Consider the following 13462-nt stretch of genomic DNA (forward strand, 5'->3'; position numbering starts at 1 on the left):
GGGCTGAGGATATGGCTCAGTGGTTAAGTGCCCAAGTACAATCGCCTGTACAAAAAAAAAAAAGAAAAAAAAAATCTTAAAATGGTAGAACTGCAGGATTTAAGTGACATATTTAACTAACCCATAATAATTCATTATTAACATTGCAAATATGCACATAACTATACTGACTGGAATACAAAATGTTATTATTTTAGGCAGTGACAGATGGAAAAAAAAAGACTGAGATAAATCATATATGAAAGATTCAACATGTATTTAATAGAGATTTCGGTTGCCTTGGTTATAGATTTAATGTTTTCAGGTTGAAACCCTGGAGATCATAGTCTTTCTGTAATATGTTCTTTGGGGTCACTACTTGAGAAAGAATACCAAATGTAATAACTATGTTTTAACATTACTTAATATATAAATGCCTATGGCACATACAGATTATTTTCCCTTCTTCCTAAAAGAATTCTGTTTTACCTGGAGGCAGCAAAGTGACCTTCTATGTTTCCTAGTCATCCTTATGGCAGGGGTGGCCTTGTGAGAGGTAAGCCAAGTCACTGGTTGAGGCTTTCAGAAAAGCTCTTCTGCAGGGACTGACCCAGCCAGGGGTATTTCATTTGCCTCTCTTTGCTGACTGTGATGTGAATATAATGATTAGAGTTATCGCAGCCACCTTGAAACCATGAGGGAAAGGCTCTGGCCCTAACTTCCTAAAAGATTGTAAGTGTCAGAAGATGGAGGAAGAAGTGAGTAGGGGTGGGGAATGGAGAATTCAAGAGACTGGAGAGAACAAGCCTAGGGGTACACAACTAATCCCAAGTACTGTGGGGATGAATGACTGAGGGAGGAGGATCCAAGTTCAAGGCAGAGCCTGGGCAACTTTGAAAGACCCTGTCTCAAAATAAAAAAATAAAAAGGGTTAGGGATGTAGCTCAGTGGCAGAATTCCCCTGAGTTCAATCTCCAGTACCTCAAAAAAAAAAAAAAAAAAAAAGAGGAGGAGGTATTCTTTTTGGGGGTGATAGATCTGCTCTGGAAATAGATAGTGGTAATAGTTGTGAAGTACTGTGAATATATCAAAACGTGCTTTGTATTTAGTGTTATATGAACCATATTTCAATTTTTTTAAAATCACATACACGCAGCAGAAAACAGGATTGTGATGTAGTCATTCCTCTCTCTATCTGTAGAACAGGATCATTATTCAATTTTGCTCACCACAAAATCTCCCTTATTTTTACTACTGTTCCACACCAAAAAAACAAATCAAAATAAAACAAAAAACCCCACAGTGCAGATCATCTTGAAGTACTTTAAACAGAACCGAATTTTCCCACACTTTAAGATTTATTTCTGTAGAAAAAGCCTTTTGCTCCCTAGCAATGTCCTTCCAGGAGGAGGATTATCGATTAGTGTGACATTTCTGGCCCACCTTCTTCCCTGCCCCTGATTCATTCCCAGGGACATGTAGTGACTCATCCATTGGGTAAGTTTAGCAGGAGAAGCATGCTTCTTCTTTTTCCTCCTGCTGGGAGCAAAGTATCCACAGGGATCATACTCTTCTCTTTAGAGTAGCCCTGCCTATGCCCAGTTGGGTGTATTTAATTCTGCAATACAGGTTATTATAAAGTTCACTTACCTGCAGATATAGGCCACACACCCCAAACTCTGCTTCACTTTTTGTCTTCCCTGTCAATAACTCACATAATGAAGATGGGTGCTATTTACTGGGCCCCTTAAACAACACCCCTTATTTTAAATTCTTACAAGGAATGTGTGTTAAGGGGTTTTAAGACTCCAGACCATTAACTTTGCAAAGCAGCAAATCATGTGGGAATCAACCATTCAAAGCACCAGAGAACGCTTGGAATTTTCCAGAATCTTTCTGAAAGTCTTGACCCCTAGTTTAATGCATACTGTGCAACCCAGAGACATCTACATAGAAAGAAAAGGTGGACATGGAGACATATTTTCTGCAGTTTATCAGAGCAAGCTGAAACAGACACTCTTAGGTCAAGGCCTCTGCTGAAAAAGATGCTTCTGTGAGTTTTCAGGGCCTCCCGCGCCGCTTCCACCTCACTTGCTAAAGAGAAGGGAAGCTGATATGACACACAGCTCTGGAAACTGGGACAGATATTAGCCCTTTCAGTCATAAAAGACTCAAGCACAGTATGTTGCTCAGTCAAGACTCAGTCAGCAGCAACTGTTCCTCACTTTGTGGAAGGACGGATCAGTGGGAAACCTGACATGAATATTTGCAAAGCAAATACACTTTAAATCTACAAAGAAGCGTTGATATTTAAAGAAACCATATGATGAATTTTAAATGTCAGCAGCCTTTCATGTAAAATCAGATTTTCATATTGCAATGTACCCCTCCATCCTGGGCTCTGACTTTTATGTAAAATCAGATTTTCATATTGCAATGTACCCCTCCATCCTGGGCTCTGACTCAATTTTGAATTCAGGAAGTGATCTAGCTGCTACAAAGCAGCCCTTAATGATTTTTAAACATCCATAATTGTTTAAAATCTTTCCTCATATGTAATAAAATTCTGCCTCATTTGACCTTTCCTCATGGTCTAGGGTCTGTTCCCTAGAGCCACACACGATGACATCTTTGCAATAATTGAAAGAGCCATCATGCTACTGTTTTCTCTAAGAGCTAACTGTCCCCAAGCACTTCAATTTAATTCAAGACACTTTTGAAGTCTCCACTAGAGGCACAGCCCTCTAGGAGATATAAAAAAAGCCACCAGCTTGACCTTCAAAATCGTATCCTTATTGTCTAGTGAGAGACATAGCCATGTACACAAATAACTGCAGCAGAAAACAGAATGGGTGGAAGAGAAGTAAAACCAAGAAGTATAATGGAACTATTAATGAAATACTGTAGGAACAAAGAAGCCAAGAGGGAATTAGAGTCAACCAGGCTTATGTTTTTTGACTTTAATGTACTTAAATTTTCAACCTCTAAAAAACAGCTTTTCTATTTTCCTGTGCACATAAAGAAAAATATGTACATCCAAATTATGTGCTGAATCCATTTAATTATTCATTGCAGTTTGTATTTTCAGCAATCTTTAATAAAATTACTATTTATATCAGGACTTCAATAAGCTACTTGCATTCTAAAACTGAATTAATAGTATCAAAAACAAACTTGAATTTCTAAGGCACACGTCAACCAACAGATTGCCACAATGCTATTCTAGGAGTGTCATTAATATTGACCTGAGAGCTGGTAAAGCATCAAAGTATCTGGAGACAGTTAAATCAATTTCCCTTTCAAATTTTCAGACTGTATTATTCTAGACGTGAATATAACTACACATCCAGAGAAATATGATAAGCCAGGCCATAGCTACAAATACTCTAAGAACATAGGTTCAGTCCCCTATTCCACTAACCCTGTTCCCAAAGCTCCCAATGCAACAGAAGTTGGTGGGGGTCTTGGGGAAGAGCTTCTCAAGAATATGGAGATTTTACCAAAAAAAAAAAAAAAAAAAAAAAACTCCTTTTCTCTCCTTTATCCATTAGCCAGAGGTATGTACTTAATACTTTCAATAAATGTTAAATAAGACATAACTTTCTGCAATCTTACAATAAATTCCCTTTATGTTCACATTTTTTAAAAAATGAGATTTTTTTTTAAAGCATAGGATAGAGCCAGGCATCATGGTGTATGTCATAATCCCAGCTACTCAGGAGTCTGAGGCAGGAGAATTGCAAGTTCAGGGCCAGTCTCAGCAATTTAGCAAGACCCTGTCTCAAAAAATAAAAAAGCTGGGAACATAACTCAGTAGTAAGGTTGGGCTGAATCTTTAATACTAAGAAAAAAAGAAAGGAAAGGGAAAGTAGAGAATGGAAAAGAAAGGGGAGAAAATAGCTGTACAGTGGAGAAATCTGACAAATGCCATCTCAGCCAGGTGATCAAAGTCAACAAGACAGCTGTAAGTTGTTATGTACCCTTGACATGGTGCTTTCCATTGCTTCTTCCTTTACTTTTTTAAAAATAAACTTTTTGTTTAGAAAAGTTGGGAAGATAGTATGTAAATATTTTTTTAAATATATTTTTAGTTGTAGATGGACATGCTCCAAATAGATGATAATGGTCTTCTTCCCAATAACCCATAAACCCAAGTCTTAGCATGTCAAAATATCAGACAAATTCTAATTGGGGAGCAATCTACAAAATACTTGACTTCAAAGTACTCTTTAAACTGCTAAGGTCATCAAAAACAAGGTTAAGTGCTAGGCTCTGTGGCATATACTGTAATCCCAGCAACTCAGGAGGCAGAAGCAGGAGGATTGCAAATTCAGGGCCAGCCTCACCAACTTAGTGAGAACTTGTATTAAAAAAAAAAAAAAAACAAGTCTGAAAATATCATAGCCTAGAAGAGTCTAGGGAGGCGAGACAATTAAATGTAACAGGGTATCCTAGATGGGATCCTGGAACAGAAAAAGGACATTACATAAATTAAGAAAATCCAAATCAAGTATGGACTTGCATTAAAAATAATGTATCAAGCTAGGTGTGGTGGCACATGGCTATAATTCCAGTGACTCTGGAGGCTGAGGCAGGTAGATCTTGAGTTCAAAGCCAGCCTCAGCAACTTAGTGAGGTCCTAAGCAACTCAGGGAGACCCTGTCTCAAAATACAAAAAAAGGGCTCAGATATGGGGGATATGGCTCAGAGATTAAGCGCCCCTGGTTCCCCTCCAAACCAAAAAAATAATAATGTATCAATATCGTCTCATACCAATTATGTTGTCTCCATACTATCTTCCCAACTTTTCTAAACAAAAAGTTTATTTTTAAAAAAGTAAAGGAAGAAGCAATGGAAAGCAGCAGTAGTCAAAAGGATTTATATGCAGAATTTGAGGATAAGCCTAAGAAGCTAACTATTTGTAATTTGTAATGTGTAAATGTGTTTTCCTGAATTTTAAACAGCCATCTTATAAACTACATATTGAAATTCAATACATTTGAAAATAAGGGGCTGTGTATTTGAAAGGGAGAGTGCAGTGTGTTTGCCCTCTAGAATATTCTGTCACCAAGGGTATTTTAAATTCAAACATTCCAAATAGAAATATATCAACACACATTGTTTTAGTTGTGAAATACTTTCTGTGTTGAACTCCAGTAAGCCAATTTAACTCAGTGGTCACTTTTCCATATAAAAAAGTTAAATCATTTTCCATTTCATTGAATTTTCATGTCATTGAATCTATTTTCACTGGGAATGCTTTCCATGTAAATATTTTTTTAAATATATTTTTAGTTGTAGATGGACATGCTCCTGTTATTATTATTTTTTTAATATGGACATGCTCCTTTTATTATTATTTTTTTTAATGTGGCGTTGAGGATTGAACCCAGTGCCTCTCACATGCTAAGCAAGCACTCTACCACTGAGCTTCAACTACAGCCCTCCATGTAAATATTTTAATGACAATTTGTCAACCATATTTTGTTTAAGTGTTCCCAAGTATATCTTTTTCCACTGTGAATTCACTTTTTTTGTGTGTGGGTGTGTGTGTGTGTGTGGTGCTGGGGATTGAACCTGGGGCCTTGTGCATGGGAGGCAAGCACTCTACCAACTGAGCTATATCCCCAGCTGTGAATTCACTTTCATAGTCATTATTTCCATCAAATCAATTTTCACCAAGATTTTATTATCCTATGTTTTTTTAAATATATTTATATTTTTAGTTGTAGTTGGACACAGTACCTTTATTTATTAATTTTTATGTGGTGCTGAGGATCAACCCAGGGCCTTGCACATGGTAGGCGAGCGCTCTCCCCCCCCCCCCAGGCACAACCCCAGCCCTATCCTATGGTTTTAAACTAAAAGTTAATTTTATAATGTTCTTTTCATTGTTTATATTTATTATGTTTGTTTATCTGTTTATTTATTTATAGTTGTAAATGGACAGAATACCTTAGTTTACTTTTATGTGGTGCTAAGGATTGAACCCAGTGCCTCACACATGCTAGGCAAGAAATCTGCCACTGAGCTATAGCCCCAGCCCTTCATTATGTTTTATATTATTAAAACAAAAATTTCATTTTTGATGATTTATAGACACAATCACTTCTTCATAATGATGACTTGAATAAAAGGCCAGTGGTTTATTTTTGTTTATTTCTTACACAATCACAAGAAACATTGTAAGCAATTTTAAGAAACAAAGAACTATATATGGAAACAATGACAGAGAATGCCAGCAAGTGAGAAAGAGAAAAGGGGAGGCTGCAGTGTTTCTGGGTGTGCTGTGCTTACTGACCAGGTCAAACTTCCCTACAGTCAAAATGACAGTCCAAACATCCTGAGGGGCATCTGGAATGATACAAATGATCAGATCCACATGTCCTGCCTCAATCCATGTGTTCAGTGCACAGGTCAGGAAGAAGGCAAAGTAAGGATGGAAAGGGTATTGAGGGGAAAATCAACAGGAAATAGTCATGAAGAGCATGGGTGCTAGTATACTCTGTCAAGGTTCAAATCCCAGCTCCACAACTTAAATCTGTGTTACCTGGGAAAGTTACCTCTCTATGCCTCAATTTCTCTGTTAGACAAGGAAATGATTGAGGAGATCAAAAGAAGAAAAATTAAATGGAAAATGCATGTAAAATACTGAATATAGAATTTGGCCCATCCTAAGCTGTCAAAGAATGTTGGTATATATGGGTGCAAATATGTTGCTGTGAATTTGTACCATATATTCTACCTTGAGAAAACAATAGTGCCCATGTACTCTCTTCCATTTAACATACTACAAATTGTAGGAGTTATCATCCTAAACTTGACTTTCTTTTTTTTTTTCTCCCCTTTGGAAAGGCTGTGCAAAACTACTATATTTACAAAAATGGCACAAATGTGAACTCAACAGTCAATGCACATGCATACTTCATTCACATCTTCAACAATGAAAGGTCTTCAACACTGCAGAACAAATAAGAATGCTAGCTTCAACTGCAGCTGTTAAGCACTGAAGTCATGTAAGTTATACCAGAATGGGCAAATATTGCCCAAGTAAAATTCTATTGTTAAAGCAGAAACAGGTTTAAATCCATTCAAATGCAAGCACAGTTAGACAAATCTTTCGGAGCCCTATCTATTTGTGTTTGAATCATATGATCTTTCTTGCAACTTGTGGTCTTAAACTTCTGTTCTACAAAATTCAAAAGGAAAATACAGAAAAAAAACAATACATCAGAGGTTATATTAAATAAGAGTATTATACAAAGCAATAATTAAGATGAAGCAAGGAAGGCCAAAACATTGAAATAGTAAAATTTGATTGTTACTTGTTGGAACCAGTCCTACACTAGAATTAGTTAATATATACAAATATTTTCAAGTAGATTACTTATGTTTCTCTAACTCATCCTTTTCATCAGTGCACTGTTAAACTAATAAAAACACATAGCTGGGTGTGGTGGCACATGCTTGTAATCCCAGGGCTGAGGCAGGAGATCAGTTCAGAGCCAGCCTCAGCAAAAACAAGGCGGTAAGCTACTCAATGAGACTCTGTTTCTAAATAAAATACAAAAATAGGGATAGGGATGTGGCTCAGTGGTTGTGTGCCCCAGAATTCAATCCCCAGACGCCCCCACCACACACACACACAAAAAAAACAAAAACCCTCTGCATATATATATTCCCTTACAATAGCAGCACATGCTATTACTACCTGCAAAGTTGTCAATCTCAAATGATTTAGTGAATAAAAGGAAACAAAAAGTGAATAAGTGGCATAATAAGGAGAAATTAAGGGAATTAGAAATATTCGTAAAAGGCAGCTTTTTTAAATCAGTCAGCCAGCTTGCCAGCAACAAGGGATGGTTTCCATTCAGGAAGGTCCTGTGGCGTGGGAACGCAGTCACCAGTGACCTCTCTGTTATCCAGGGCTGTGTTAGGAAGTTGCTTGTTGTTCATCTTTGTTTTTGCATGTTGTAATCCCCAGAATCAAAATATATTTGCCCTTTCTGCAATCATTTCCTTAAACATCTGAACCTCAAGGCTTTTGTCCCGGTGAGGATACTTTTTTTAATTTTGCTTCTTCAGCTTTCTCTAAATTAGTCACTTTATCTTCCATTTCCTTCTGAAGGCCAGGGACTTCATGGACACAATGCTCCCTCTGCCTAGCCCTGCTCCTCCAGCTTCCCTAAACCTGAGTTTTTTAATTTAAATATTTATTTTTTAGTTTTAGGTGGACACACATCTTTATTTTATTTGTATATGGTGCTGAGGATCGAACCCAGTGCCTCACGCATGTTAGGCGAGCGCTCTACCACTGAGCCACAACCCCAGCCCAAATCTGACTTTTTAAAACCTACTATTTTTTATGTAGTACATTTCCTGTCTTCATATGTTTACTTGCCTCAAATTGACCTTCATATCCTATGTAAGCATTATCTGCACAAAAATGCAACAAGGTAGTTAAAATCATTTGAAATATATGTTGTATTAACAGAAAATGTCACTGTAAAATAAAACTGCAAATTTCAAAGAGAGAGATAATCTTGGTATCAAATTCCATTGATCTAAGGGCTTATCCAAGTTACTGAACCTCTCTGTACCTGTTTTCTCCTTGTTAAAATATAAAGAAGACCCGAATCTCACAAAACTGTGAGGATTAGGAACAGTGAGATGTTCAGTATATAGGACAATCACAGCAAATTTTCCACATGCAATTCACGCACACACTCTTTTATACACACACACCCTAATCACTGTCATCTCTGTCAAGTGAACTGAACTTCTCAGATGATCTTTGTCACCATTTTCATATTTTATATAATAGGCTTCAGTGATTTATTGTGGCAGTTTTCAAACCAGGGTACCCATACTCCTGGGGACTCCAAGACTTCCTAAGGGTACAAACCCATGGATATTTTAAAGGAACCATTTTTCAGATCTTCAACTTTCATATGTATTCTTTCCTAAAATTGCCCTGAGATCTGTTGGCCCTGGTTCTCCCTTCCTACCTCCCTTTCCACGATCAACCTTACAAAGAAAGGCTCTTTACAAAAGATATACTTTCACCCATTTTTAACTTTACTCTGGTACTTTGTCCTAAAGTGTAAAAATCTATGAAGTACCAAATAAAAGGATAATTCAGTCTTTCCTTTAATCAAGGTCCCATAAACACCCCAGTTCTCTCTTTAAGAAATAAATTTCTGACATACATCTGTAATCCCAGCATTCAGGATGCTAAGGCAGGAGGATCACCAGTTCCAGGCTAGCCTCAGCAATTTAGCAGGGCCCTAAGCTACTTAGCAAATTTGTCTTTGTCTCAAAATAAAAAATAAAGGGTTCAGAAGCCAGGAGAATGAGAAGTTATACTCCATATATGTAGTCAAAATACATTCTACTGTCAAGTATAACTAGTAAGAACAAATAAATTTTTTTTTCAAAAAACATATTATCAGAGGGAAAAAAAAGGTTCAGAATGTAGCATGTAGCTCAATAGTAAAGTTCCCCTGGATTCTATCCCCAGAACCAAAAGAAAGAAAGAGAGAAAGAAGGAAAAATAGAAATTTCTAATACAACTTAACTTTTAATAACTAAAGGTTATCATGTTTTTAATATATTTATATTATTTTCACCAATTATGTTGTAATAATAATTGCAATAATAACATACTCCAGAAAATAAAAATTAATATTTTGGAGACTTATTGTCAAAGGAAATTAGGAAAAATATTCCATTTGTACATACTATGGGTATATTTGCACACATACACAAAGCAGAAAGTGTAATAAGCAATAAGAAACCCTCAAGCATAACAATGGGATAAAATTCTGAGGGGGAAGTGATATAGAAATCAGGTTCAAAAAAAGAAAAGGAATAATGTATCATGTCCCAGTGTTAAATAACTTTATTTTAAATGAATGATGGTGGATAGTAAATCACCACAGTATTTATCGTCCATTGGGTAAATTTCAGAGTGATTTAACGTTGTAATTTACAAATATCAACATTTACAATAAGCCAGATATCACATCCTTCCCAACTATTAAACTCATGATGAAACAAAAATCAGATAATAAACTGAAGAGCTCCTATCAGCTTGGAGGGGTACTAATAACCTGATAAAGCGAGCCCTCAAATATCATTTAGGTGTCCTTTCTAAAACTCAAGTCAAGCCCAATTAGTTTCAGTGACAAATAAAGACACCATTAATTCAAAGTCATTCTCTTCCTTTCCTCCCCATTTCTCCCGCTCAGTCGCCCCCTTCTAAGTCCCCAGTCGTCCCTCGCTCCATCCTCGCTCCTTTGTGGGCTCCTTTAACCCACCCAGTGCCCGCCCCAGCCCTCCAGCGCATGCGCGCTTCACTTCCTTTCCTCCCGCTGCTGCTGTGTCATGGCCGAGCGGAAGTTCCAGCCCCCGCGGGAAAGGGCGTCCTTAAGATCGAAAGGGCTTCTAGCAGCTTTCTCCCCCTCCTCCCATAACACCTTTCATTCTCTCATTGTAGGGGGGCCCCTACCCTGTACTCTCCCGAACACCTCGTAGTCCACGGATTTGAGTGGCTCGCTGGTAGACATGGCGGCGGCGAGCCCTCTGCCGAGGAGCCGGAGCGGGATTCGGGGCGCGGTGACTGCAGCGGCCGCGAGAGGGAGGAAGCACATGGGACCGCTGGGTGCCCTCCGCGCCTGTCCCCGGCCCGAGTCGCAAGCGCGCCGGGGTCACGCGTCAAACGCTGTAAATGAGACCGCCGGCCCGGGAGTGAGGGCAGACGGGGACGCGGGGCGTCCGTGGCCTCTTCTTGCTCCCCCCCCCCCAGAGGAGCCCGCGCTCCCAAGAATGAGCGCCCCTGTGTGCTCCCTGGGATTTAATTCGCCATGGCGCTTGATGCTCAATGTTCGTGCATTAAAGCCGGGTGCTGGGCTAAAAATGGGGTTGCTTCCCTCCCCCCAACTTTATTAACCAAAAAGTGTATATATAAGGTGAGGCTTTGATATGAGCATGCTTTGTGAGCAGATTAGATCAAGCTAATTAACAGTCATCACCTCTTTTTTACGTAGAGAACTTTTAAGATCTGAATTTTCAAGTATACATTATTCTTAACCATAGTAACCATATTAGACAATAGATCTACAGTATTCACAGTAACATGCATTGCACCCTTTGACCATTGTCTTTCCCTTTCCAACCTCCCTTCACTCTCTTCCACCAAGATTTGCTTTTGAAACTAAGGGCTTGCTGGGGCAATGGTTAAGGGTATTTAAGTACATAAATTGATTACGAAATGTTCTGGTGACTGCCAAATCTATCTGGCAATTTCAAGCCAACTCATGAGGTCTGTAACCTTTTCACCTCTTCCACTGAGTTAGAAAGGCTTTGGACCTGTATCCCTTATCCTAAGTAGACTGATATTTTCTGAAACAAGAACCCTTTTTTTTTTTAAGTTTGAACTTTTGAAAATGTCCTCTTGTTTGTTGTTCTATTATATAGGGTTTTTTTTTGGGGGGGGGGGTTAAGGTCTTGATTATTGTTCAGCAATATCTCAATTACCTAGAAAGTTAAGGCAGTTTATATATTTCCTGGTGATCTAAGTTAGTGTGTGTGTCTCTCTCCCTCCCCCTCCCCCCCCTCTCCCCTTTGGATATGGTATATCCCTTGTCCAGACTTGGCCTTGAACTTCTGGATTCCTGAGCTCAAGTAATCCTCCTGCCTTAGCCTCCTGAGTGCTGGAACTACAGGTATGGGCCACCACTCCCAGTCCATAAACTCTAATTTGTAACAACCCATTAACTCCAAAGAAACTAGATACAGTTTTTGATAATATGCCTTCTAGATTCCAAATCCTATTACATGTAAGAATTTGCATATTCAATTTATTTGTTGGCTTCAACACCCTTGCGCATATATATATATATATATATATATATATATATATATAATTTTTTTTTGCATCTGGCCTCATAGTTAAAAAATTCACTGCAACCTGATTCAATGTCATGTGCCAATTCTGTCAGAGAATGCCAAAAATTATCTAAAACTTGGTTAGAATGTGGTTAGATCATGTTTTAAAATTTATTCTGGAGTGCTTTATGATTGATTTTATATAATGAAGGTCTTCCTTGCAGGATACCTCACAATTATCTCTTCCTCTCATCTCCTTGTTCATTTCATACAGAGTATGGAGTCAATATAAGTATTAAGTAATTCTTCTCACCCTTCACTGCTGTCAGAATCAAAACTAAGGTCTTCCACCTCAACTAAGCCCTTATTAAGTGCTTACCAAAATCCTATAAGTGATGTAATCAAGACAGTTATTCTGCAATCTGAACAGAGAGGTTAAACAAAACAAAAAAAAAAAAAATGACCTTTTCTCTTGGATCTACTTTATCTGGAATACACTTGCTACTGTAGACTCTTACCCTATCTTGTACAGTTGCCTTTGCAAGTTCTTACCAGATTTCATCCTAATTATTCAGTGTTTCTTCCCCCCATTAATGCTAAGTGTTCCAAGTCACTGACTGGGGAAGTTGATGGTTTCCTTTTCTTAATTAGTCCTTGACTTTTTTTCCACATTTACCTAAGATTGCCCCTGCCAATTATTATGTGGCTTTATTTTTAACTTAAGAAGTGCTATAGCAACAATTGACATTTGCTTAGCTAAAAGATTTACTATGTCTGCCAACAGCAGAACATTAGCAAATGGAAATTTTATGTACCATTTCAGCATGGATTGCCAATAAAATGGTAAGACTTTAGAAATTTTAAGTAAATCTTTCTAATATTTAAACTGATTTTTAAACAACAGAAAATTTTTTTAAATAAAAGGGAAAAAATCATCCATAATCATCCTAGCACAACTGTTATCATTTTTGTATATTCTCTCTATATACGTGTGTTTGTGTGTTTTTTTAGTAGTTACAGCATGATTTCAATTTTTATTTCCTATATTGTAGTCTTTCCAATGAATAAGTGAGTTATGATCATAAATTTACCTACTAGTCCTGTGATTACACATTCAGGCTACTTTTCATTTTTCACTACTATAAAAAATATTGTGAAGGAACTATTCTTGCATGTAGCTAATGCCGCAGTCTGGCTGGGCACAAAATAACTGAGCCGCCACAAGGCACTTGTAGGTTCAAACAGCAACTACTTTATTGCCTGAACTCTCACCCGCATTCCACACAGGCTTCCCGGGAACTCTCTCACCCTCCACCTCTCAACGGGAACTCCGAAGTAGCAGGCAGTCGGAGGCAGCAGGAGCCGCCCTATTTCCAGAGCCACCCTATTGCAGGGCCCATATACAACTCAATACACAGCCTGTTTCAATCCAGCATCATCCAGTCACAGCAATTATAACTTAATTATCATCATCTTAATGGCTCGCTGGCATCATCTCTTAACCACTCCTTCTGGCAAAATGCCATGTGCCATCCCGATTCGGCTATGGCCCTCAACAGCTTCCTTTCCATATTTTTATATTAGAAGTTAGAAT

At 38.0% G+C, this 13462-nt stretch overlaps 1 protein-coding gene and 1 pseudogene across 2 annotated transcripts in view; both read right to left on the reverse strand.

Moving 5' to 3' along the window:
- Acyp2 (acylphosphatase 2) overlaps window positions 1–10794 on the reverse strand; it is a 149808-nt gene extending 139014 nt beyond the window's left edge. Inside the window, exon 1 of one of the 2 annotated variants that reach the window (XM_013357166.4) lies at window positions 10490–10794. In XM_013357166.4, the coding sequence (XP_013212620.2) occupies window positions 10490–10631 (142 nt within the window). In that variant the 5' untranslated portion in view covers window positions 10632–10794. The remainder of the gene's footprint in view (window positions 1–10489) is intronic. The other variant, XM_005322002.5, reaches the window with a different exon arrangement.
- Window positions 6106–10483, reverse strand: LOC120884878 (cAMP-regulated phosphoprotein 19 pseudogene; annotated as a pseudogene).
- Window positions 10795–13462: the final 2668 nt, after the last annotated feature.

Source organism: Ictidomys tridecemlineatus, chromosome 12 (genome assembly GCF_052094955.1).
Source record: "Ictidomys tridecemlineatus isolate mIctTri1 chromosome 12, mIctTri1.hap1, whole genome shotgun sequence".
NCBI classification, from domain to species: Eukaryota; Metazoa; Chordata; class Mammalia; order Rodentia; family Sciuridae; genus Ictidomys; species Ictidomys tridecemlineatus.